Genomic DNA, 23,780 nt, shown 5'->3' with positions numbered 1-23,780 from the left:
AGTAGAGAAAAGCGCTGGACCCCGGGGGGGGGAGGGAGTGGTAGGCGGGAGTGGGTTTGTGTGCCAATAATGGCAAAGAATAGTTAGATTTCTGAAGAGGAAGCTGTGAAAGGCTTGTAGGAATCTTAAGGATTTGGGTTGAAGTACTACCTTCCATCTATGTGAATGTTTAAGTTTTAACTGACTTTTAGCTAGCTGAATACTTAAAAATTGATAAGGTTAAGTGTTTCAGTGGGGTGGATCCTAGTACTCTGGGCTAGTGTTTACTATCTCAATAGTTGTGCAAGACACTATTGGTATTAGTTGGTAAAACCATTACCAGTACCCAGCTTCAGCACTAATGCCTGCTACTACTTGGAAGTCGAAAGGGAATCTCCGAATGAAGCATTAAACTCACAAAATGAGTACAGAGCATTTTAATTTTAATTTTCCTTTTTGTGATACAAAGATTGTGTTTCTCTTCTTAGCAACATGAACCGTGAAGACCGAAATGTGCTGCGTATGAAAGAACGGGAAAGGCGGAATCAGGAAATTCAGCAGGGTGAAGACGCCTTCCCACCTAGCTCTCCTCTCTTTGCCGAGCCATACAAAGTTGTGAGTAGTCCTGTGAATGGTTTTTTTCCCCCAGCAGTGTGACATTTTTGCTTTTCAAGTGTATAAACTTGAATTTTGATAGTAGAAAAGAGTTACTATCATATATGCCATTTAACATTTTTCCTTTCCTCTAAATAAGAATGTACATTTTTGGGGTAAACTTGTCATTGGAGTATAACATACATACAGAAAGGTACACAAAACAAGTGTTTTAGCTGAAAGAATTCTCACAACATGAACAACTTTATATAATCAGTACCCAGACCAAGAAACAGTATTATTAGCATCCCAAAGTCATCCTCAAACCTAAACCTCCTCCCTTCCCCCTGTTGCTATCTCATACCACATTCTTGAAAATGTGGTCTGGATTAGCTCAAACACTGATATCTACATCCCAGGCTCTACCGCTAACCCTGGGCAGGTATTTCAGCTTTCTGAATTAAATTAAAATTTTGTAAATGGGTATGGATCGTCTACTGTTTCTTACATTCTTTTGGGTATAATATAATGTCAAAGACAACTTTTTCAGAGATTCTTTTGTTTTTCCCTTGTTTCTTGCCATTTGCTTACTTAGTTTACTAAATATCAGTGACTACTACTGTATTTGAATAAATGTGTCTTCAGTATCAGTCCAGTTCCTTTTTCTGTTTTATACTAAATTATCTGACTTTCTTTTTTATGGGCTTAATGAACAATATCCAATTTAGATTAAAAGCTTCTTGTCAGAGATGTTCAGTAAAGTGAACCAATTAACTATTTTTGTAACTATCATTAAACTTGATTTCGGATTACATAAAACACTGAATGATATCACTTCTGATGACTAATGTGGCTATAGTGGCCACAAATGTCTCTAATGTTTGATTTGGCTTTGGCTCATTTGATCTACCTTTACATTTTAAAGGCTTGTACTGTGTATAATGGCATTGCAGCAGTAATGGCCATTGTTGGTTTATGGTGTGAGACTGAGTGTGTTAGACATTTTTCTGATGAAATATAAATATAACAACATATTCTAGGTTTACCCTGGTAATATTTGGTGTTTGTAGAAGCTATGAGATCTATAAAAGCCATTTTTTTTTTTAAGATTTTATTTATTTATTGAGAGAGAGAAAGAGACAGCACAAGCTGGGTGGAGAGGGAGAAGCAGACTCCGCACCAAGCAGGGAGCCCAACGCGGGGCTCGATCCCGGGACCCAGGGTCAGGACCTGAGCTGAAGGCAGACCCTTAACCGACTAAGCTACCCAGGAGCCCCTCTAAAAGCCATTTTTTACAAGTTCTTAAGGATTTTCATTTAAAGGCAATTACACTGATATCATTTATATGAGTATAACATGATAACATGAAACCTGAGGTTTGGGATTAGGGATTAAAGGCATTTCAAAAAAACTCCAGGAGTTTGGTCCAGAATCTTCAAATCATACTACCATTTATTTATTTATTTATTTATTTATTTATTTATTTTCTCGGAGCCGCTTCTTTGTTGTTTTTTTTTTTTAAGATTTTATTTATTTATTTGGGAGAGAGAGAATGAGAGATAGAGAGCACGAGAGGGAAGAGGGTCAGAGGGAGAAGCAGACTCCCTGCCGAGCAGGGAGCCCGACGCGGGACTTGATCCCGGGACTCGATCCCGGGACTCCAGGATCATGACCTGAGCCGAAGGCAGTCGCTCAACCAACTGAGCCACCCAGGCGCCCCATATTTTGTAATTACATTGTAATGAATTGGATTTGATTCCTGTACTTGTTGTTGGCTACAAATTGCTATATATTTCCCTTCTTGTTTAATAGGGGTCAGACTGATTTTCAAAAATTCTAAAGTCTTATCAATTCATGCCAACCTCAAAATAAATAGTGGTTCTGTCTTGAGTTCCTATTTAATGCAATCAGTAAGCTTACACTCTTTCATGTTTGTGAACGTGAAAGAGTACTAAAGCTTGTAGATATTTTGGACTTTCTTATTGTCCAAGAATGATTTTTAAAATTTACAGTCTATACCATTGGCTTCAAAACTTGGAGTGTTTCTTGATCAGAATTAATAGAATTAATATTTGAAACTTTATCAGTAGATTTTCCATTCTTAATTTGTTGTTGACTTTTATTAACTTAATTAGTCACAGTAACTGAAGGAATTAAAATTTTTTAAAAGGTCAGTTGGGTATAACATGTTTCATTAAATTTTTGTTTCTCCTTTTAACTTATAACATTGAACTCCAGGAATAAAATATTTTTCTACATTGCCAAGATAATGAGTGTTGGCTAATTTGCTCACCTAGAACTTAACTACAGAAAGGCCCATTACTTTTCCTGCTCTTCAAAAGATTTCTGCTACTGTTTCAGTATATTTATTGGTGAAATTTGGATTTTTTTTCCCTCCTGGAATCTTTTGTACATACCTCTCAATATCCTATAGAATATTTGTGTTTTTGCATGAATGTTTTTCACTTTCGATGCATTTTTTCCACTATAAAAATTATATATTTGGAGTTTGCTTTTGAGATGTTAACCTTAAGATATGAGATACGAGGCCTCCCTTTGAAAAACCCCTTTGCATTTGAAGTTTGGAAAGTCCATTTATAGAAGCATCTTTTAGTTCCAGTTATACTAATTATATTGTTTTATTTTACAATTTTTTGTAGACTAGCAAAGAAGATAAGCTATCAAGTCGTATTCAGAGTATGCTTGGAAACTACGATGAAATGAAGGATTTCATAGGAGACAGATCTATACCAAAGCTTGTTGCAATTCCCAAGCCTACAGTACCACCGACAGCAGATGAAAAATCTAACCCAAATTTCTTTGAACAGAGACATGGGACCTCTCATCAGAGTAGCAAATGGACTCCAGTAGGACCTGCACCCAGTACTTCTCAGTCTCAGAAACGGTCCTCAGGCTTGCAGAGTGGACACAGTAGCCAGCGGACCAGTGCAGGTGGCAGTGGTGGCACCAACAGTAGTGGCCAGAGGCATGACCGTGACTCATACAGCAGTAGTGGAAGCAGTAGTCGGAAAAAAAGCCAGCATGGATCGGAACACTCCAAATCACGCTCTGCCAGTCCTGGAAAACCCCAGGCTGTTTCTTCATTAAGCTCCAGTCATTCCAGGTCTCATGGGAATGATCACCATAGCAAGGAACATCAGCGTTCCAAATCGCCTCGGGACCCTGATGCAAACTGGGATTCTCCTTCCCGTGTACCTTTTTCAAGTGGGCAGCATTCAAATCAGTCTTTCCCACCTTCCTTGATGTCAAAGTCCAGTTCAATGTTACAGAAACCCACTGCCTATGTGCGGCCCATGGATGGACAGGAGTCCATGGAACCAAAGTTGTCCTCTGAGCACTACAGCAGCCAATCCCATGGCAACAGCATGACTGAACTGAAGCCCAGTAGCAAAGCACATCTCACCAAGCTGAAAATACCTTCCCAGCCGTTGGATGTAAGTTGCACATTTAGAACCTTTTTTATTTTTTAATATATCCATTTATTTTAGACAGAGAGCAGGGGGAGGAGCAGGGGGAAGGAGAGGGAGAGAACCTCCTGCCACCCCAAGATCTGGACCTGAGCCAAAATCAAGAGTTGGCCACTTAACCGACTGAGCCACCCAGGAGCCCTTTAGAGCTTTTAATATTATAACTCTGTGAAGCAGTTTACTAGTAAATTATAATTGAACTTAAATTTTGTCTCAGTTTTAATAATAGGGTATATATAAGTTTAAAAATAAGACTCGTGATTGACTCCAGAGTGGATCAATAGACTTGTTAGCTTCCCCTGTTGGGCAGTAGAGAAAATGTGAATAAAAGCAGGATCTGTGAAATCAATACCTTAGATTTCCTCCTTTTGATTTTATGAAAGAATACGTCTTGTGTTCTTTTGTTTAAAAAAATAATTTGTAGTCTCATTGTGATACCCATGAATGCAGTGTGGGCTGTGGTTCATTGTAGTGAATGTTGGGATTTTGGGGGGGCGTCCATCAAGATGGTAATGTTGTATGGTTTGGATGCCATGAGTTTTTTTCTCTGTTTACACTTAGGGGTTTGAGACAGCTGCTCTAGATTCATAGTGGTGGTTTGAAATTTACAGTATTTATAACTCCATACCAAAGCATCAGAATAACTAAAGAAACTGAGTATTCACTGTGAAATAGTTTAAAGTTTTATCTTTTAAAAGAAAAAATTTTAGAAGTAGTCTTCGTACTTTCGTAGAAGTACGAAAATCATAGTTCATAGCTTAAAACGGTTGTGGAAGGGGTCACGGGTAGGTGAAATGGTGTTTTAAGAATATTTAGACATTTTTCCTGTGGCCTTAGGAAACTCACTGTTCATGGCAGTTGTCATCTAATTACTCCTCTGAAGAGAATAGTGAAGTGGTTGTTTGTTCTTTCTTCAAACAACTTGATCCTTGGAGGTAGACTTGAGTTCAAACTCTAGCTCTCCAGTTCCTGACTGTGCTTTAGAATAAACAGCTTTGCCATGATTTAAGGAAACTGTGTGAAATGTCCATCATATTCCAGACAAGCATTCTTTCAATAATGCTGATTTTATTCTGTTTGTTAGTTTATGTGAAATAATGTATTTCAGTATCATGGTATATTTTGTATATAAATAAACTCAAATTTTTGACAAGTTGCTCCACCTGCAAAATAACATTTAAAAATTTATTTCTAATCTAAGTATAAGAAAGATAAGACTTTTCAAAACTTTTGATAAATACAGAGTTCTTCAAATCCTTGTACAGTTGGTGATTAAAATTTTTTAGAGCTTGCAAAATTTGCATTTAGGGAAATTTGTCGAAAGATTAGTTAGTGTTGTGATTTAGAATAGTGGAATCATAAATAAGTCTTTAAATTTAATTCGTTTTCTCATAGTGTTGTTGAATCTGTGCAACAAATAATAAAAATTTAATAATAAATGACCCCAAATCTAATGTGTGTTTCTTTTCCTCTTAAGGCATCTGCTTCTGGTGACGTGAGCTGTGTGGATGAAATTCTTAAAGTAAGTTACTGTTGTTGTTTTAATACTTTGTCTTTTTTGTTTATGATCCTCTGCTATCTTCTTGCCCTCTTCCCCCCGATATTTCACAAAGGATCTGGGGCAGCAGATCGCTTACATGTGAAACCTCATTACGTCTATAAAAAATAATTGACTCTGTTATGCCTATTTTCATACTTAGTTTCTGAGTCATTTGGTTTGTTTACTACCTGCCCTTGAAGAACTGGTTTTGTTTGTTTTTCATTTTTAAGTAAAACAAATTCCCGTCATAATAGTTTGCCTTGAAAAGAGGAAGAAGCCAAATGCAACAGTACTTTCTAAGGCTTATCAGTAATTACCAGTCAAACCGTTTCACTGAAGATAGCTTGCTTTGTAGTTCATTTGTACCTACTGGTCAGTTCCTACAATGAAAGACCTCCTCCTAATACAGCTCACTTTGAGTGTTGGATGGAATATGTTTTAAAATCGACACATGACCAAAATGTGCATTCCTCTTCTGGGAAAAGAAAAAGTTGTCAGTTGGAAAAAGAGACAGTCTAGTGGATTAATGAGTGACAGTGACTGCTTTTGGCTCAGTAGAGAAAAACTGTCCATCACGTCTGACTTGTACTTTCAGCACAAGCTCCTAATTTTTTTGTTTCTGTACCTGCATTTCACCATGAATCCTTCTTCTGAGAGACTACTTGCATTGCTACTTCCGCTTTATTCTCTCCTTCCTTTCTTCAGCCCAGCACAGTCTCTCATTCATCTCAGTCATGTTGCTGAAGCTGTTTCTCTAAGCTCATCATCTTCCCCTTCACTGGGGGCTTCATTTGAGTTCTCTGCTCTTTTCTGCTGTTCTCAAGAATTTTTAGTTTTTCATTCTAGAAACCCCTTCTTCCTTCCTTGACTGTTATTATGCTTCCCTGTTTTTATTTCCATCTACCTTTCTTATCTCTCGTTCTCTGCCTTTTGGGAGCCTTGGTGTCTTCTCTTTTCAACATGGGTCTTTTTCCTAGCTTCTCCATTTTTTTCTGCTCCATCTTGATTTTCCTCCATTGTTAATGGCTTCCCCTGTTAACTCTTCAGTCTTTCTCTCCTCCTTGGCCTCCTCTGAATTGTGGTTTATGTCTCTTGCTTCGTAGCTATGTGTCCATTTGCATTTCTCCCTGCTTCTTTAGATTGAACATATCTAAAGGCAGATTTATCAGACTTCCTTCTCTTAGTAGTACCACCATTCTCCTGTGCTTCTAAGTGTAAAATCCTAATTTTCTCTCATGTTCTATTTAATCACAAAACTTCATGTACAGTTTGAATTTTCCTTGGAAATGCCACTCCTTTATTTCCATTTCTGCCACCTTGAGCTTCAAGAATTGCAATCTACAGTCCTGGCTTTGCTCATCTATCTGTCTTCTGTATTGCTACCAGATTCTCTCTTTAATCCATTGTCTTCATAAGTTAATTTCTGTCTTAGACATTTCAGTGGCTCTCTCTCTAATCCCCATGGAAAGAATAGTGTCCAGGTTCAACGTTCTAGACCTTTCACAGGCCGGTTCTAACCTCTCTCACTATTGATTCACCACTTTTGTCAAATTGGTTTCACTAAGCCGTACGCTTTCTTTTTGCTCTTTTACCTTTTTTATTTCTTTTACCTTTTTAAAGTAAACTTCTGTGAAATATGTTTCTCCTTTGTCTTTAGTCATACACAGATTCTGTTTTTTCTTAGAATCCCAGTGTAATCCTTCTTTCCCCTGTGTCGGACCATCAGATCACATAACTCTTTCTTTTGAATCTCATATAGCAAAAAAAAAGAATCTCATATAGCATGCATTTTTCAGTTGCCATGTACATGAAAAGTGTAACAGAGCATTTATCTTTTCTCATTGAATCCTCAAAGATGCATGGCATTGTAATACCTGGTAGAGTCTTAGATATTCTCACATTTAATTATCTCTTTGATGATACTGACCATTTATTCTTCATTTTATATATATAGGGCTTGGCACATGGCCTTGGGTGTAATAGGTGCTCAGTCATTTAATGATGGAGTTAAATAGATTTTCTATTGAAAGTACTTCGGTATTTGAGGTGTAAAATGCCAGCACCTAGAGCGTCTTGAGTTTCTGTTTCCTTTCCCTGTATGCAGTGCATAGGAACTGCAGGTCCAAATTGCCTTCATGTTTTCTTGATATTTGTAGTCATACTATCTCTAGGAACTCCATCATAAACTTAAAGAAGAAAATTTTAATCTAAAAATGATAACTGTTTATTGTAAAAACAAGCAAGATTAATTCACGGCTTACTAATGAAGCACCTGTCATATATCAAGCTCTTTGGATAACAGTGGTGATAATGATAGTGTCAAAGAATGAGCTGACATTCTTGCTGGATATTGGAAATAATCAACTCTTTAATATTATTTCAGAAAGTGAAATGCTATTAAAAAAATAAAGCATTGTAAGAAGATAAAGAGCAATTAATGGTGCAGGTGGCTGTTTTACAAAGTTCCAGTAGTAGAGACTGTATCGAGTGCCCAGGTCTCTTTCCCCTTCTGTTGTTCTGTTGCCCAAAGGTAGCCAGAGATTTTTTTTTCATATATATTTTTTCATATACAAACATTTACTAGGACATAGACCGTGATTTCTGTTTATCACTTAACAGTATATTGTGGACAGCATTTCATAGCAGTAGTTAAATTCCTCATTTACTGTCTGCTTGGTGTTCCATTGTATGGCTGTCTGGTAATTTATTTAATTATTCTGTGCTGTTGGATATTTTGGTTGTTTCCATTTTTGAAGTGTAGGCCCCTTGAACATGTATCTTTACCTAACTGTGTGGGTATAGCTACAGAGTAAATTCCTAAAAGTTAAACCACCCTTACTGTATTTTCTCAGTCTACCTAATGGCTTACTTTGAACTAAATGCCAGAAATAAAACACTCCTTCCTTATTCTAAATCTGATATCTCTCTTTCCCCTGCTCCTCTAACATACACATTGTGATCTTACCCAAATCTCCACTTGAACATAGTTGGCATGTGATTAAACAGAAGGCATTGAATGAAATCATACTTATGGCCTTGCTTGTCTGTCTTCCTTCTCATGTGCTTTTGGTAATCTCTTTTCTGGTTTCCTCCACCTGACCAAAACTTCCCATCAGCAAATGGGCTCTGCAGCCAGACTTCCTAGGATGAAATTTCGTGTCCATTTGTGTCCACAAATGTGTGGCCTTTAATAAATAACTTCTGTGCTTCGGTTTCATCCTACATAGAGTTAGGGTAATAATGGTATCTACCTCCTAATATCATTGTGAGTACTAAATGAGTAACAGACCTGTAAAACAGCACAGTATCTGGCCCACTAAAGGTACACAATAAATGTTAGCTCCTTTTCTTATTATTACCCACCCCTCCCGCTCTCACAGCACGCTCTTCTTCAGTACATTGTACTGTGTACCTTGTATTTGATTACTGGTGTATTTCTTTGATGATTCACAGGTTTCCTCATCTTAGCTACAAGCTCCTTGAAGCCAGGGAGTGGATATTATTTATCTATTTCCTGCCCCATAGTGCCTTGCACACAATTGTGCTTAATTAATATTTATTGATTAAATATGTATACTTTTGGAGGACCTATCATGAAACCAGCATTTATAATACAAATCTGGTTTTTAGTTATGTAATTTTTATCCTTGAACTGGTTGAAAACAAACTGTAATAATTACATTTCAGGAGATGACGCATTCATGGCCTCCCCCTCTAACGGCTATTCATACACCATGCAAAACAGAACCTTCCAAATTTCCTTTTCCAACTAAGGTAAGTAAATAACATGTGTCTTTGATACTGTTAGAAAACTCTAAATGGCTTGACTAAAATCATATGAATTCAAAATTGTCTTGCCATTCTAGTGGGAGACAGACAATAGATATATAAGTTCAAATAGTGATCATTGCTATGAAGAAAATAAAACAAGATAATGGAGTCAAGAGCGACTTGGATTAAGAGGTTCTTGAAAAAGCTTTGAAGGCAATCGGGAAGAGAATTAAAAGGCATCAATGTTTGTTGCAAACTGTTCTAGGCTGCAGGTGGTAAGGGCTTCTCAAGCTCTTGCCTGAGAACCTCCCCCCACTTCCATTGGACATAGCAGCCATACTGATGTGCTGTGGAGAGGTTCCTCAGACAACGGTTCCAAATTCAACGACAATCAGCAGATGTGCTTTTCTTTTTTTTAACATGAATTTATATTTACACGAATAATAGAAGAATATATTCTCCTTGTGGAAGTTTGACCAGGACCTCTAATAATAGCCTTTCCCAGTGTTGCCTCTTCCATCTCACCAGAGCAACTTCCATGCATACCTTTGCAAGTCTTTTCACAAGCATTTGCAGACATACATATGTGATCATTATGTGTAAGCACTCTCTCTTTGACTTTATTTCTGCCCAGATTTATTGTTCTGGATTTTTAATCAGCAACAGGCCTTAGAGATCATTCTGTGTTACTAAGTGTCATAGATTACATATACAGGTATTTCATTTCTTATATTTGCATCTATAGTATAAGTGTATTTTAGTTGAATTATTTCCCTTTGGTATTTAAGTTGTTGCCAAGTTTTCATTTCCATAAACATTGCTTGTGTGGTATCTTTTTCATGCCTTCTTGTGTGCATATGAGTTTCTTTTGTGTAAAGTAAGAAGTAGAATTGTTGAGTATTGAGTTGGTATATTTAATATATATTCTCAAATCCCCTCTGTATCAGTTGTATCAGTCAGTACTCCCGCTTCTATTCCCTCTGATTCCTCACATGCACGTCACCATTTGTTATTTGAAGCTCCAGTCTTTTGAGTGCAGAATGGCATTTCATTTCCTAGATTGCTAGTCAGGTTTGTCATCTTTACACATTGTCATCCGTTTGATTTCTCTGTAGGTGAATTTACTCTGTAGGTGAATCTCTGCTCTTGGGGTTGCATCTTTCACCTAATGAGTTTAAGGAGGATTTCTTTTTGTGTTGTTTTGTTTGAAATCTGGATTCTAATAATTTCTTCTATGTGCTACAAATACATTGCCCCGTTAGAGTCCTTTTAACTATTATGGTCTGGAAGATTTTAATTTTGATGAATAAGTAGATCGTTCTCTTCTATGAAGCTTTTACTTTTCAATGTCTTGTTAAAGAAGCATTTTCCTTCACCAGGATCATAAGCCTACCCTCTTATTTTTTACCTTAATGTAATTGCGATTTTGTTTTCTGTGCTTATCTTTAGCCCAATTTATTTTTGTGAATAATGTGAGGTAGGCATGTAACTTTCTGCCTGTATGTGTACCCTCACCCTCTTTTACTTCAACCTTAATACACACCTAATAAATGTACAGTTGGAGTTTGGTAGGTGTATACTCCTGTGTAGCCACCACCCCAGTCAAGAATTAGAATATTTCCAACACCGCCAAAAGTCCCCTCATGTTTCTTTGCAGTCTGCCTCACCCCCACCACTGGCCCCTCATAATTACTGATCTGTTTTATGTCACTATAGATAAGTTGTGCTTTTTCTAGAATTTCATGTAAATGGAATCCATACAGTGCGTACTCCTTTAGTATATATATGTTTACCTTCTTTAGCTCAGCATCTACTTTTGGAATTCTTCCATGTTCATGAATATATTGGTAATTTGTTCTTTTTTATTCCTGAGTTCCTTTTTATTTGTGTTGTATGAAAATATCAAAGTTTGTGTATCCATGTACCTGTTGATTAACATTTGGGTTTTTTCCAGATTTGGGCTATGAAGAAGAGAGTATCTATAAATATTCACTTACAAACCTTTGTGTAGACTTAAGTTTTCTTTTTTCAAGGATAAATACTGGGCTATATGGTAAAAAGTAGAATTGCTCAGTCATATGTTGAATTCATGTTAAATTGATACTAAACTAAAACTATTTTCCAAAGCAACTGTGTCATACTCCTACCTCGCTCCACTCCCATCCGTCAGCAATAAATTGTAGTTTGATTTGTTCTGCATCCTCGTCTACATCTGGTATTGTCAGTCTTATTTAGTTTTAGCCATTTTCCTGGGCACGTAAAGGTTTTATCTCATACTGGTTTCAGTTTGTGATTCCCTGATGACTAATGATGTTGAACCTCTTCTTATGACCTTATTGACCATTCTTCTTTTTTGGATATCAGTTCAAATCTTATGACTCTTGTGTATTATGTGTGTGTGGTGGTGGCAGGACTAGGAGATGTTATTTGTAGTTTTCCTGTCTTTGGTTTTGGTATCAGGGTAACTCTGGCTCTTTAAAAGGAGCAGGGAAATGTTCTCTTCATTTCTGTTTTCTGAACTGGTTTGTGGAATTTGGTTTTAATTCTTCCTTGAATTTTTCTTTTTTTAAAGATTTTTTTATTTGAGAGAGCAAGAGACAGCAGGACAGAGCATGAGTGGGGGGAGAGGCAGAAGGAGAGAGAGAGGCAGACTCCCTGCTGAACACAGGGCTCCAACCCTGGGACCCTGGGATCATGACCTGAGCCAAAGGCAGACGCTTAACCAACTGACCCACCCAGGCACACCTTGAGTATTTTAATGTACTTCAGCAGTGATGCCATTTGGGCCCATAGTGCTCTTTATTGGAAGGTATTCAATTATAAAGTCAAGGTTTTCATTAGATAAAGAGCTATTCAGATTTGCTATTCCTTGTATCAATCTTGTAATTTGTTCATTTCATCTAAGTAGTCAAGTCTATTGGTATAAGGTTATTTATAATATAAATACTTTTAAAGTCTATAGGATCTCTAGTAAAGTCATTTTTTCCCCTGATATTGGTGATTTGTATTTTCTCTTTTCATTTTCTTTTATTAGTCTAGCTAGAGTTTTGTCAGTTTTTTTTTTAAGTTATTTATTTATTTATTTATTTATTTATTTATTTATTTATTTGACAGAGATAGCGAGAGCAGGAACACAAGCAGGGGGAGTGGGAGAGGGAGAAGCAGACTTCCCACAGAGCAGGGAGCCTGATGCAGGGCTCAATCCCAGGACCCTGGGATCATGACCTGAGCCAAAGGCAGACACTTAACAACTGAGCAACCCAGGCGCCCTACTTAACTGTGGGTTTCATTTACTTTTCTTTTAACTTCAGATGGAGGCTTACATCATTAATCATAGACATTTCTTGTTTTCTGCATTTAAAACTATCAATTTCCCTCTGAGCCCTGCTTTAGGTATATCTCACAGATTCTGGTATGTTGTGATTTTATTACCATTTAGTGTGTGATATTTCCTTATTCCCTTTGTGACTTCTTCCTTGATCCTTAGAAGCATATGGTTTCATTTTCAAATATTTGAGGATTTTCCACATATCATTTTATTACTGATTCTAATTTATTTATGTTCTTGTTAGAGAATATAAGCTATAATTTGTTTTTAAAAATTCATTTTAATGTTTTATGGCCAGTATATGAACTTTCTTGGTGACCGTTTCATGTACACTAGATAGAATATGTTCTTTTTTTTTTTTTAAGATTTTATTTATTGGGGCACTTGGGTGGCTCAGTCATTAAGCATCTGCCTTCAGCTCAGGTCATGATCCCAGGGTCCTGGGATTGAGCCCCGTATCGGGCTCCCTGCTCCATGGGAATCCTGCTTCTCCCTCTCCCACTCCCTCTATTTGTGTTCCCTCTCGCTGTCTCTGTCAAATAAATAAATAAAATCTTTAGGAAAAAAGAAAGATTTTATTTATTTGAGACAGAGCAAGAGAGTGAGCACAAGAGGGGAGGAGGGTCAGAGGGAGGGGGAGAGGCAGACCCTCTGCTAAGCAGAGAGCCTGACGTGGGGCTCAATCCCATGACCCCGAGATCATGACCTAAGCTGAAGGCAGACGCTTAACTGACTGAGCCACCAGACGCCATAGAATATGTTCTGTATATATCAGATCAAGTTGGTCGAGAGTGATTAGTTGTCTCCATTTTAATGGGCTTTCTATTTGTTCTATCAGCTAATGAGAGTATTGACATCTGCACCTCTGTTGGTGGATTTGTCTATTTCCTCTGTCAGACAGGTTTTGTCCACTTGGAGTTCAGGTATTTTGAAGTTTTGTTATTAGGTATGTTTAGGATTGCACTATCTTTCTGATAAATTGATCCCTCTTTTTTTATTATGAGATGTCCATCTTTATATGTGGTATTAATGCTTATTCTGAAGTCTACTTTGTCTGATTTTCATGTAGTCACTCCAGCTTTCTTTTAATTTACTATTAACATGATTTAACATTCTCTTTTATTTTTAATCTATTGGTGGCTTTATATTTAAAGTGAGTTTCTTATAGGCAGCATATAATTTGGTCTTGGTTTTGCAGTTTGCCAGTCTCTAGTATTTAATCTTGGAGTATTTAAACCATTTTCTTTTAATGTAGTAATTGATATTGTAGGTGGGGTTTTTTTTTGTTTTTTTTTGTGGGTTGGTTTGTTTTTTTATATTGTAGGGTTTAAATGTACCATTTGTTATTTTTTTCTATTTGTTCCAACAGTTCTTTCTTTCTTTGTTCCCTTTCTTGAGATTCTTTTGGATTTTAATAGTATGCCTCTTTCTTTTTATTGTAAAATTAAAGCTTGAGTTTATCGGAAGACTATGAGCATAAACTCATAGTTCTGGCTTATGAATGCAGGTCCATTCATAATTTTTTTTAGGTGACAGTTTTTTTGAGGTATAATATACACATCCTACAGTTCATTCATTTAAAATGTACAATTAACTGGTTTTTAGTATATTCATAGTTGTGTAACCATCACCACAATTATTTTGGAACGTTTTATCATCACAAAAAGAAACCCTATACTATTTAGCAGTCACCCTTCTATGCCCTCCAGCCCCCACCCTAGCCCCAAAGCAGTCACTCATCTATATTATATCTCTGTTGATTTGCCTGTTCTGGACATTTCATGTAAATCAAATCATACAATATGTGGTCTTTTTTGACTGGATCTTTTACATCTAGCATGATGTTTTAAAGGTTCATTCATGTTATGTTGTCAGTATTTTGTTCCATTTTATGGCTAAATATATTCCATTGTACAGGTATATCACATTTTGTTTATCTATTTATCAGTTCATTGACATTTGGGTTGTTTTCAGTTTGGGGCTATTAGGAAAATTGTTACTGTCAACATTAGCGTAGAGACATGTTTTCAGTTCTCTTTAGTTTGCTGGGTCATTTAGTAACTGTGGTTAATCTTTTGAGGAACTGCCTGATGGTTTTCCACAGTGTTTGCTACATTTTATCTTCCCACCAGCAGTGCATGAGAGTTCCAGTTTCTTCAAATCATGGCCAAGTTGTTACCCTTCCTTGGGAATAAAGCTGTTTTAGAGGGTGTGAAGTGGTTTATCATTGTGGTTTTGATATTAATTTCTCTGATGGCTAATGATGTTAAGAATCTTTTCATGGGCTCATGGGCCTTTGTATATCTTATTTAGAGAGATACCTATCCAGATATTTTGCTCATTTTTAAATTGGGTTATTTCTCTTTTTATCATTAAGTTATAGTGTTTGTATATCTTATAGTCCCTTATCAGATGAATGATTTGCAAAAATTTTCTCCCATACTGTGATTTGTCTTTTTTTTTTTAAGGTGCATGAGTGGGGAGAGGGGCAGAGAGAGAGGGAGAAAGCATGCTCCCTGCTGAGCAGGAAGCCCCGACGTGGGGCTTGATCCCAGGACCCTGGGATCCTGACCTGAGTCGAAGGCAGGCGCTTAACTGACCAAGCCACCCAGGTGCCCCTCTTTTTGCTTTCTTGATAGTGTTTTTTAAGGTACACAAATCTTTCATTTTAATGAAGTCCAATTTATTTTTTGTTGTTGTTTGTGCTTTTGGTGTCATATCTAAGAAACCATTGCACAATGCAAGGTATTGAGGGTTTACATCTATATTTTCTTCTATGAGTTTTATAGTTTTAATTCTTACATTTAGGTCTTTGATCATTTTGAGTTAATTTTTGTATTTGCTGTGAGATAGGAGTCCAACTGCATTCTTTTGCATGTACATACCCAGTTGTCCCTGCACAGTTTGTTGAAAACACTGTTCTTTTCCCACTGAATATACTTCGTACCCTTGTTGAAATAAATTGACCATAAATGTGAGGGGTTTTTTGTATATTTGAGAATATACAAATTCTTGTTTACTGGTCTGTTTATCTTTATGGCAGTGTCACATTGTCATGAGTACTATATAGTTTTGTAGTAAATGTTGAAATCGGGAAGTGTGTGTGTGTGTGTGTGTGTGTGTGTGTGTGTGTGTGTGTGTGTGGTAGCTCTAGGGTTTACAGCATTACATACCACAATTATTTTCAAGCAATACATCATTTCATGTATAGGTTAATTGCCTTGCAACAGTTTAACTTCACTTCGTCTTTTTGTTCTTTCTGCTTTTATCATACATGTTTCTTATCTATATGTTATAAACCTCACAATATATTATTATTTCTTACATTTTAAACAGTCAAGTATATTAAGTAACTTTATTGAGGATTAATTATATTCAGTAAACAACATATTTTAAGTTTAAATTTGATTTTTTTTTACTTAAGTGTAAACCTGTGAAACTCATCATGACAGTCAGTACACTTAACATATCAATTACTCCCAAATGTTTCTCTTGAAACATTTTTTTTTTCAGGGTGGGTGCCTGGGTGGCTCAGTCAGTTAAGCATCTGACTTCAGCTCAGGTCATGATCCCAGGGTCCTGGGATAGAGCCCTGTGTGGGGCTCCATGCTCAGCAGGGAGTCTGCTTGTCCCTCTGCCCCTACCCTCACTTGTGCTTTTTTTCCCTCTCTCTCTCAAATAAATAATACCTTAAATTTTTTTTTAAAATTCCACTGTAATTAACATAGCACGCCGTACTAGTTTCAGGTGTACAATATAGGGATTCAACAATTCTGTACATGACTCAGTGCTCCTCATGGTAAGTGTACATACTCAAACCCTTCACCTATTTCACCCATTCCCCCCACCCACCTCTCCTCTGTTAACCATCTGTTCTCTTTATTTCAGAGTCTTGGGTTTTTTTGTTTATCCCTTTCTTTCTTTGTTCATTTGTTTTCTTAAATTCTACATATGAGTGAAATCATATGGTACTTTGTTTTTCTCAGACTGACTTCATTTAGCATTATACTCTCTAGATCCATCCGTGTTGTTGCAAATGGCAAGGTTTTATTCTTTTTTATGGCTAATATTCCAGTGTGTGTGTGTGTGTGTGTGTGTGTGTGTGTGTGTGTGTGTGTGTGTGTGTACACACACCACATCTTCTTCTTCCGTGCATCTATTGATGGACACTTGGGCTGCTTCCATAATTTGGCTACTGCAAATAATGCTGTAGTATACATAGGGGTGCTTGTATCTTTTTGAACTAGTATTTTCGTATTCTTTGGGTAAATACCCAGTAGTGCGATTACCAGAACATAGGGTAGTTCTACTTTTAATTTTCTGAGGGAACTCCATACTGTTTTCCACAGTTGTTGCATCAGCTTGTGTTCCCACCAACAGTGAATGAGCGTTTTTTCCCTCCATATCCTTGCCAGCACTTGTTGTTTCTTGTGTTTTTGATTTTAGCCATTCTGACAGGTGGGAGGTGAGATCTCATTGTGGTTTTGATTTGCATTTCCCTGATGATGAGTAATGTTGAGCATCTTTTCATGTGTCTGAGGGCCAACTGTATGTCTTCTTTGAAGAAATGTATGTTCTTGTCTTTTGTCCACTTTTTAATTAGATTATTTGCTTTTTGGTGTTATGTTGTATAAGTTCTTTATATATTTTAGACACTAACCCTTACTGGATATATCATTTGTACATAGCTTCTTACATTCATTAGGTTGTCTTTTTGTTTTATTGATTGTTTTCTTTGCTGTGCAGCAGCTTTTTATTTTGATATAGTCCCAACAGCTTACTTTTCCTTTTGTTTTCCTTGCCTTAAGAGACATATTTAGAAAAATGTTGCTATAGCAAGTGTCAGAGAAATTACTGCCTGTGCTCTCTTCTAGGATTTTTATGGTTCCAGGTCTCACATTTAGGGCTTTAGTCCAATTTGAATTTATTTTTGTGTATAAAATAAAAATGGTGTGAAAGTGGTCTAGTTTCATTCTTTTGCATTGGTTTTCCCAACACCATTTCTTGACGAGACTTTTTCCCATTGCATATTCTTTTTTTTTTTTTAAGATTTACTTATTCTAGAGAGAAAGAAAGCATGTGTGTGCAAGTGGGGGGAGGGGCAGAGGGAAAGAAGGCAGACTCCCTGCTGAGTGCAGAGCCTGATGTGGGGCACAACCCCACAACGCATGAGATTATGACCTGAACTGAAACCAAGAGAGTCGGACACCCAACTGACTGAGCCACCCAGACGCCCCCTTTGCATATTCTTGCACCCTTTGCTATAGATTAATTGACCATATAATCATGGGTTTGTTTCTGGGTTCTCTTTTTTCTTCCATTGATCTATGTGCCATACTGTTTCGATTACTACAGCTTTGTGTAACATATCTTGAAATCTGGGATTTTGATACCTCCAGTTTTGTTCTTTTTTAAGATTGCTATTTGGGGTCTTTTGTAGTTTCATACAAATTTTAGAGTATTTGTTCTCGTTGTGTGAAATATGCCATGGTATTTTGATAGAGATTGCATCAAATCTGTACATTGCTTTCCATAGTATGGACATTTAACAATATTTGTTCTCCTAATTCATGAGCATGGAGTTTCTTTCCATTTGTTATGTGTTGTCTTCAGTTTCTTTCATCAGCATTTTGTAGTTTCAGAGTACAGATCTTTTACCTCCTTGGTTAAGTATATTCCCAGGTATTTTATTATTTTTGGTGCAATTGTAAATGGGATTGTTTTCTTAATTTTTCTTTCTGCTATTTCGTTATTAGTATATAGAAATGCAACAGGTTTCTCTATCTTGCTTTTGTATCCTGCGATCTTATTGAATTCATTTATTAGTCCTAGTTTTTCGGTGGAATCTTTTACAATTTTCTATATATGGTATCATATCATCTGCAATAGTGAAAGTTTGACTTCTTCCTTACCAATTTGGGTATCTTTTATTTCTTTTTTTTTTTGGTCTGATTGTTGTGGCTAGGACTTGCAGTATATTGTGTTGAATAAAAGTGGTAAGAGTAGACATCCTTGTCTTGTTCATGATCTTAGGTGGAAAGCTTTCAGTTTTTCCCATTGAGGATGATGTTCACTGTGGGTTTTTCATGGCTTTTATTATGTTGAGGTATGTTCCCCCTAAACCTGGATGTTGTAATTTGTCAGATGCTTTTTCTGCATCTTTTCAAATGTTCATACGGTTTTTGTCCTTTCTCTTGTTGATGTACCCCAGATGTTTCCTTATGATCTTTTATAATGTCTTCCTGTAGTCTCTGTCCTTCCCGTCCCTAGGCAGCTACTAATCTGATTTCTGTCACTATATATTAGTTTGCATTTTTGAGAATCATATGTAAATAGAATGATAATACATGTACTCTTTTTGGTCTGGTTTCTTTAACTCAGCACAATTACTATTTTTTTTTAAAGATTTTATTTATTTGAGAGAGAGAGCATGAGCTATGAAGGGAGAGGGGAAGCAGGCCCTCCCCCCCCCCCCCTCCCCGAGCAGGGAGCCCCATGTGGGGCTAGATCCCTGGACCCTGAGGTCATGATCTGAACTCATCCAACTGAGCTCAGCACAGTTATTTTGAGATTCATCCATATTGTCAAATGTATAAATCATTCTTTTTTACTACTAAATAGTATTCAATTTCTTAGTTATACCACAGTCTGTTTACCCATTCACCTACTGATGGACATTTGAGCTCTTTCTGGGTTTTAGTTGTTAAAAATAAAGCTGCTGTGAATATTTGTGTACAAGTCTTTGTATGGGCACATGCTTTTATTTCTCATAAGTAAATACCTTCAAGTATAGGGCAGATGTACATTTAACTTTTAGGAAAATTTCATACTGTTTTCTAAAATGATTGAACCATTTTATATTCCTGCTAGCGATAGGTGAGAGTTTCAGTTGCTCCACATACTTACCAGTGTTTGATATGGTCAGTCTTTTTAAATTTTAGGCCTTTTAGCAATTGTGTACGAGTGCTTCATTTTGGTTTTTTTTTTTTAATTTTTTTTTTAAAGATTTTATTTATTTATTTGACAGAGAGAGGGACAGCGAGAGAGGGAACACAAGCAGGGGGAGTGGGAGAGGGAGAAGCAGGCTTCCCGCGGAGCAGGGAGCTGGATGCAGGGCTCCATCCCAGGACTCTGGGATCATGACCTGAGCCGAAGGCAGACGCTTAACGACTGAGCCACCCAGGTGCCCCTTCATTTTGGTTTTAATTGACATTTCTCTATGACAGATGATGTTGAGCACCTTTTCATGTATTTATTTGTCATCTGTGTGTCTTCTTTGGTGCGCTGTTTAAATCTTTTGCCTATCTCTTATTGGATTGTTGTCCTCTTCATTTTTTTTTTAAAGATTTTATTTATTTATTTGAGAGAGAGTGTGTGTGAGAGAGTACAAGCAGGGGGAGAAGCTGAGCAGTGAGCCCAATGTGGGGCTCAATCCCAGGACCCCAAGATCATGACCTGAGCTGAGGGCAGACGCTCATCCAACTGAGCCACCCAGGCGCCCCTGTTGTCCTCTTCTTACTGAGTTTTTGAGAGCATGTTCAGGATGTAGGTCTATTATCAGATACAAGATTTGCACATTTCCCCCCCAGTAAGTAGCTTCCCTTTTCATTATCTTAATTATCTTTTGAAGATGAGAAGTTGTTAATATTGATGAAGTCTAATTCCTCAGTTTTTTTGTTTACAGATCATGTTTTTGGTGTCTAAGAAATTTTGCCCTACCCACATTCTCCTTTTTTTTTTTTTTTTTAGACGTTTTATAGTTTTAGGCTTTACATTTAGGTCTGTGATCCATTTTACGGTAATTTTTGTGTATGGTGATAAGATATCGATCACAGTTTATTTTTTTTTGCGTACAGATATCCATTTCCATCATCATTTGTTTAAAAAGCTTGTCTCTGGGGGCTCCTGGGTAGCCCACTCATTTAAGTGTCGGACTCTTGATTTTAGCCAAGGTCATGAACTCAAGGTCTTGAGATCAACTCTCCCCCCCACCCCCCCACCCCCCGCTGGGTGTGGAGTCTGCTTGAGATTCTCTCCCTCTTCCTTTGCCCCCCTCCCCCACCTCTTAAAAAAAGAAGGATCTTGTCTCTGCATGGAATTGCCTTAGCAATTGCAGTTGTTCATATATGTGGTGCCTTTCTTTTCTTTTTCTTTCTTTTTTCTTTCTTTTTTTATTTTATTTTATTTTTTTTTTTTAAAGATTTTATTTATTTATTCATGAGAGACAGAGAGAGAGGGAGAGAGAGAGAAGCAGAGGGAGAAGCAGGCTCCCAAGGAGCAGGGAGCCCGATGCGGGACTCGATCCCAGGACCCCGGGATCATGACCTGAGCCGAAGGCAGACGCTTAACCATCTGAGCCACCCAGGCGCCCTCTTTTTTTTTTTTAGATTATTTATTTTTAGAGAGTGAGTGGGGAAGGGGTAGAGGGAGAGACTCTCAAGCAGACTCCCCCACTGAGCACAGAGCCCAACATGGGGCTTGATCCCATGACCTGAGCCCAAATCAGGAGTCGGACACAACCAGGTGAACCACCCAGGTGCCCCTTGAGGTTTTCCAGTTTTATTGATCTTCTAAAAAACTGCTTTTTCTACTTCATTGTTTTTGGGTTTTGTTGCATTGATTTCCATTGTCTTCTTTATTACTTTCTTATCCTGCTTTCATTTGGTTTAATTTATATTTCCTTTGAAAAAACATTGTATTTTTTAAATTCTATTTTTTTGTTTTAATTTACACTTCTTTTTAAAAAAATTCTATTTTTTTTTAAAGATTTTATTTGAGAGAGAGCCAGAGAGCACAAGTGGTGGAGAGGGGAGAGGAGGGGGAAGGGGCAGAGGGAGAAGCCGACTCCTCACTGAGCAGAGAGCCCATTGTGGGGCTTGATTCCAGGACCCTGGGATCATGACCTGAGCTGAAGGCAGACGCTTAACCAATTGAGCCACCCAGGCGCCTTTAAAAAAATTCTTAAAGAGGAAGCTAAGGTCATTGATTTGAGATCTTTCTTACTTTCTCATACAGGCTGTTAGTGCTATAAATTTTCCTCTAAGTAATGTTTTATTTGCATCCCACAAATTCTGAAATGTGTTTTTATTTTTATTCAGTTCAAAATATCTTCTGATTTCTTTTTTGATTTCTTCTTTATTCTGTGGATTATTTTGAAGTGTCATTTAGTTTTCAGGATATTTGGAGGTTTTCCACCTATTTTCTGTTACCTTATATATTTTCTCTTACTTGTGGCTTAATTCCGCTGTGGTCAGAGAATGTTCTTTGGGTGACTTGAATTCTTTTACATTTACTACAACTTATTTCATGGCCCAGAATATTGTTTTCTATGGTAAAAGTTTTGTGTACACTCGAATATGTATTTTGCTGTTGTTAAGTGGAGTGTTTTATAAATGTTGATTAGATCAACTTGATTTATAGCATTAGTCAAGGTTTCTATATTCTTACTCATTTTAATTTAACTTGTTCTGTCGGTTATTGAGAGTTATAGTTAACCTCCCAATTATTTTGAATTTGTCATTGTTCACTTCTTCATACTTTTAGGAGTTCATGTTTTAGGTGCATAAACATTTGGGATTGCTATTAGTTCTAGATGAATTGATATGTTTATTGTTATGAAATGACCCCTTTTAATCGTGATGATAATCTTTGCTGTAAAATTTACTTTGTCCAATATTAATATAACCATCCTAGCTTTCTTTTGATTAGTGTACATATTGTATTCCTTTTTCCATTCTTTATTTTTAACTTATTTGTGTTCATTTATTTAAAATGCACTTCTTGTAAGTAGCATATAATTTTGTCTTGCCTTTTTTAAAAATCCAGTCTGGTACTCTGCTCTTTTATTGGGGTATTTATTTATTTTGGGGGTGTACTTAGACCATTTATATTTAATGTGGTTATTGATAAACCACTTTAATGTGGTTATTGATATGCCATCTTGCCTTTTGATATCTACTTGTCCCATCTGCCCTCCCCCTTTATAGCCTTCTTTTGGATTGAGTATTTTTTATGTTTGCATTGTAGTTTTGGCTTATTAACTTTAACTGTTTTATTTTATGTATGCTCCAGGGTTTGTGGAATATGTCTTTGTCAAAGTCTATCTTTAAGTAATATACCATTCTTTTCTGTTATATAAGAACCTTTCAACATTATGCTTTTTTCCCCCTTCCCGGTATCTGTTCTATTGTTGCATACATTTTACTTACATTTAAGTTATAAACCCCACAATATTTTTATTTTTCATTTAGACAGTCTCTTATCTTTTGAAGACATTTAAATAATAGAGGCAAAAGGATTTTTGTCTTTCTTTATATAGTTACCATTTCTTTTGCTCTTTATTCGTTTGTGTTCATCCAGATTTCTCATTGGCATTTTCCTTCTACCTGGAGGACTGACTTTTAACATTTCATTTAATGCTTGTCTGCTTGTGATGAATGCTTCTTGCTTTTATGTGTCTGAAATTTTTATTTTACCTTTTTTCCTAAGGTATTTTTGCGGGAAATAGAATTCCAGGTTAAAGATGTTGTCCACTGTCTTCTGGCTTGCATTGTGTCTGGTATATAATTCCTTGTCATTTTTTCCTTCTTTGTATATAATTTGTCTCTTTTCTTTCTGGTTGCTTTTAAGATTCTTTTTGTCTCTATCACTGATTTTAAGCTGTTCAGTTTTGATGTGTCTTGGTGTGGTTCTTTTCATCTTTTTTGTGCTTGGGGTTATTTTTAGCTTCTTGGAACTTTGGTTTATAGTTATCACATTTAGAAAAAAGTTTGCTATTACTTTCTCAAGATATTTTTCTGTACTCCCTTTTCCCCTTTTCTCCTTTACTTGAAGGGCTCCAATTACATGTATATTAGGCCTCTTGAAATTGTTCCATAACTCAGTAATGCACTATTCATTTTTTTGTTCAGTCTTTTTTGTGGTTTCATTTAGGAGTAGTTTCTATTGTTCTATCTTCTGTTTCAGTAATCTTTGGTTCTGCAGTGTCTTAATCTGCTAATCTCATTTAGTGTATTCTTGATCTCAGTCATTTTATGGCTTTCATCTGTATAAATTTGATGGTTATTTGTCAGAACATTTA

The 23,780-nt window shown here is 36.6% G+C and overlaps 1 protein-coding gene across 3 annotated transcripts in view; it reads left to right on the top strand.

The window, feature by feature from the left end:
• The window catches only part of AFF4 (ALF transcription elongation factor 4), an 88,507-nt gene that overhangs the window by 25,151 nt on the left and 39,576 nt on the right, over positions 1 to 23,780 (top strand). For 2 of the 3 annotated variants that reach the window (XM_025860935.2, XM_025860936.2), the window contains 4 exons: positions 468 to 594; positions 3,234 to 4,028; positions 5,539 to 5,583; positions 9,289 to 9,375. In XM_025860935.2, the coding sequence (XP_025716720.1) occupies positions 472 to 594; positions 3,234 to 4,028; positions 5,539 to 5,583; positions 9,289 to 9,375 (1,050 nt within the window). In that variant the 5' untranslated portion in view covers positions 468 to 471. The remainder of the gene's footprint in view (positions 1 to 467; positions 595 to 3,233; positions 4,029 to 5,538; positions 5,584 to 9,288; positions 9,376 to 23,780) is intronic. The other variant, XM_073878666.1, reaches the window with a different exon arrangement.

This window comes from Callorhinus ursinus, unplaced genomic scaffold, assembly GCF_003265705.2.
Source record: "Callorhinus ursinus isolate GAN/ISIS: 27379988/994484 unplaced genomic scaffold, GSC_fseal_2.0 scaffold30, whole genome shotgun sequence".
NCBI classification, from domain to species: Eukaryota; Metazoa; Chordata; class Mammalia; order Carnivora; family Otariidae; genus Callorhinus; species Callorhinus ursinus.
The sequence above is the reverse complement of the archived record's forward strand: the minus strand, read 5'-3'. Positions and strand labels throughout refer to the sequence as shown.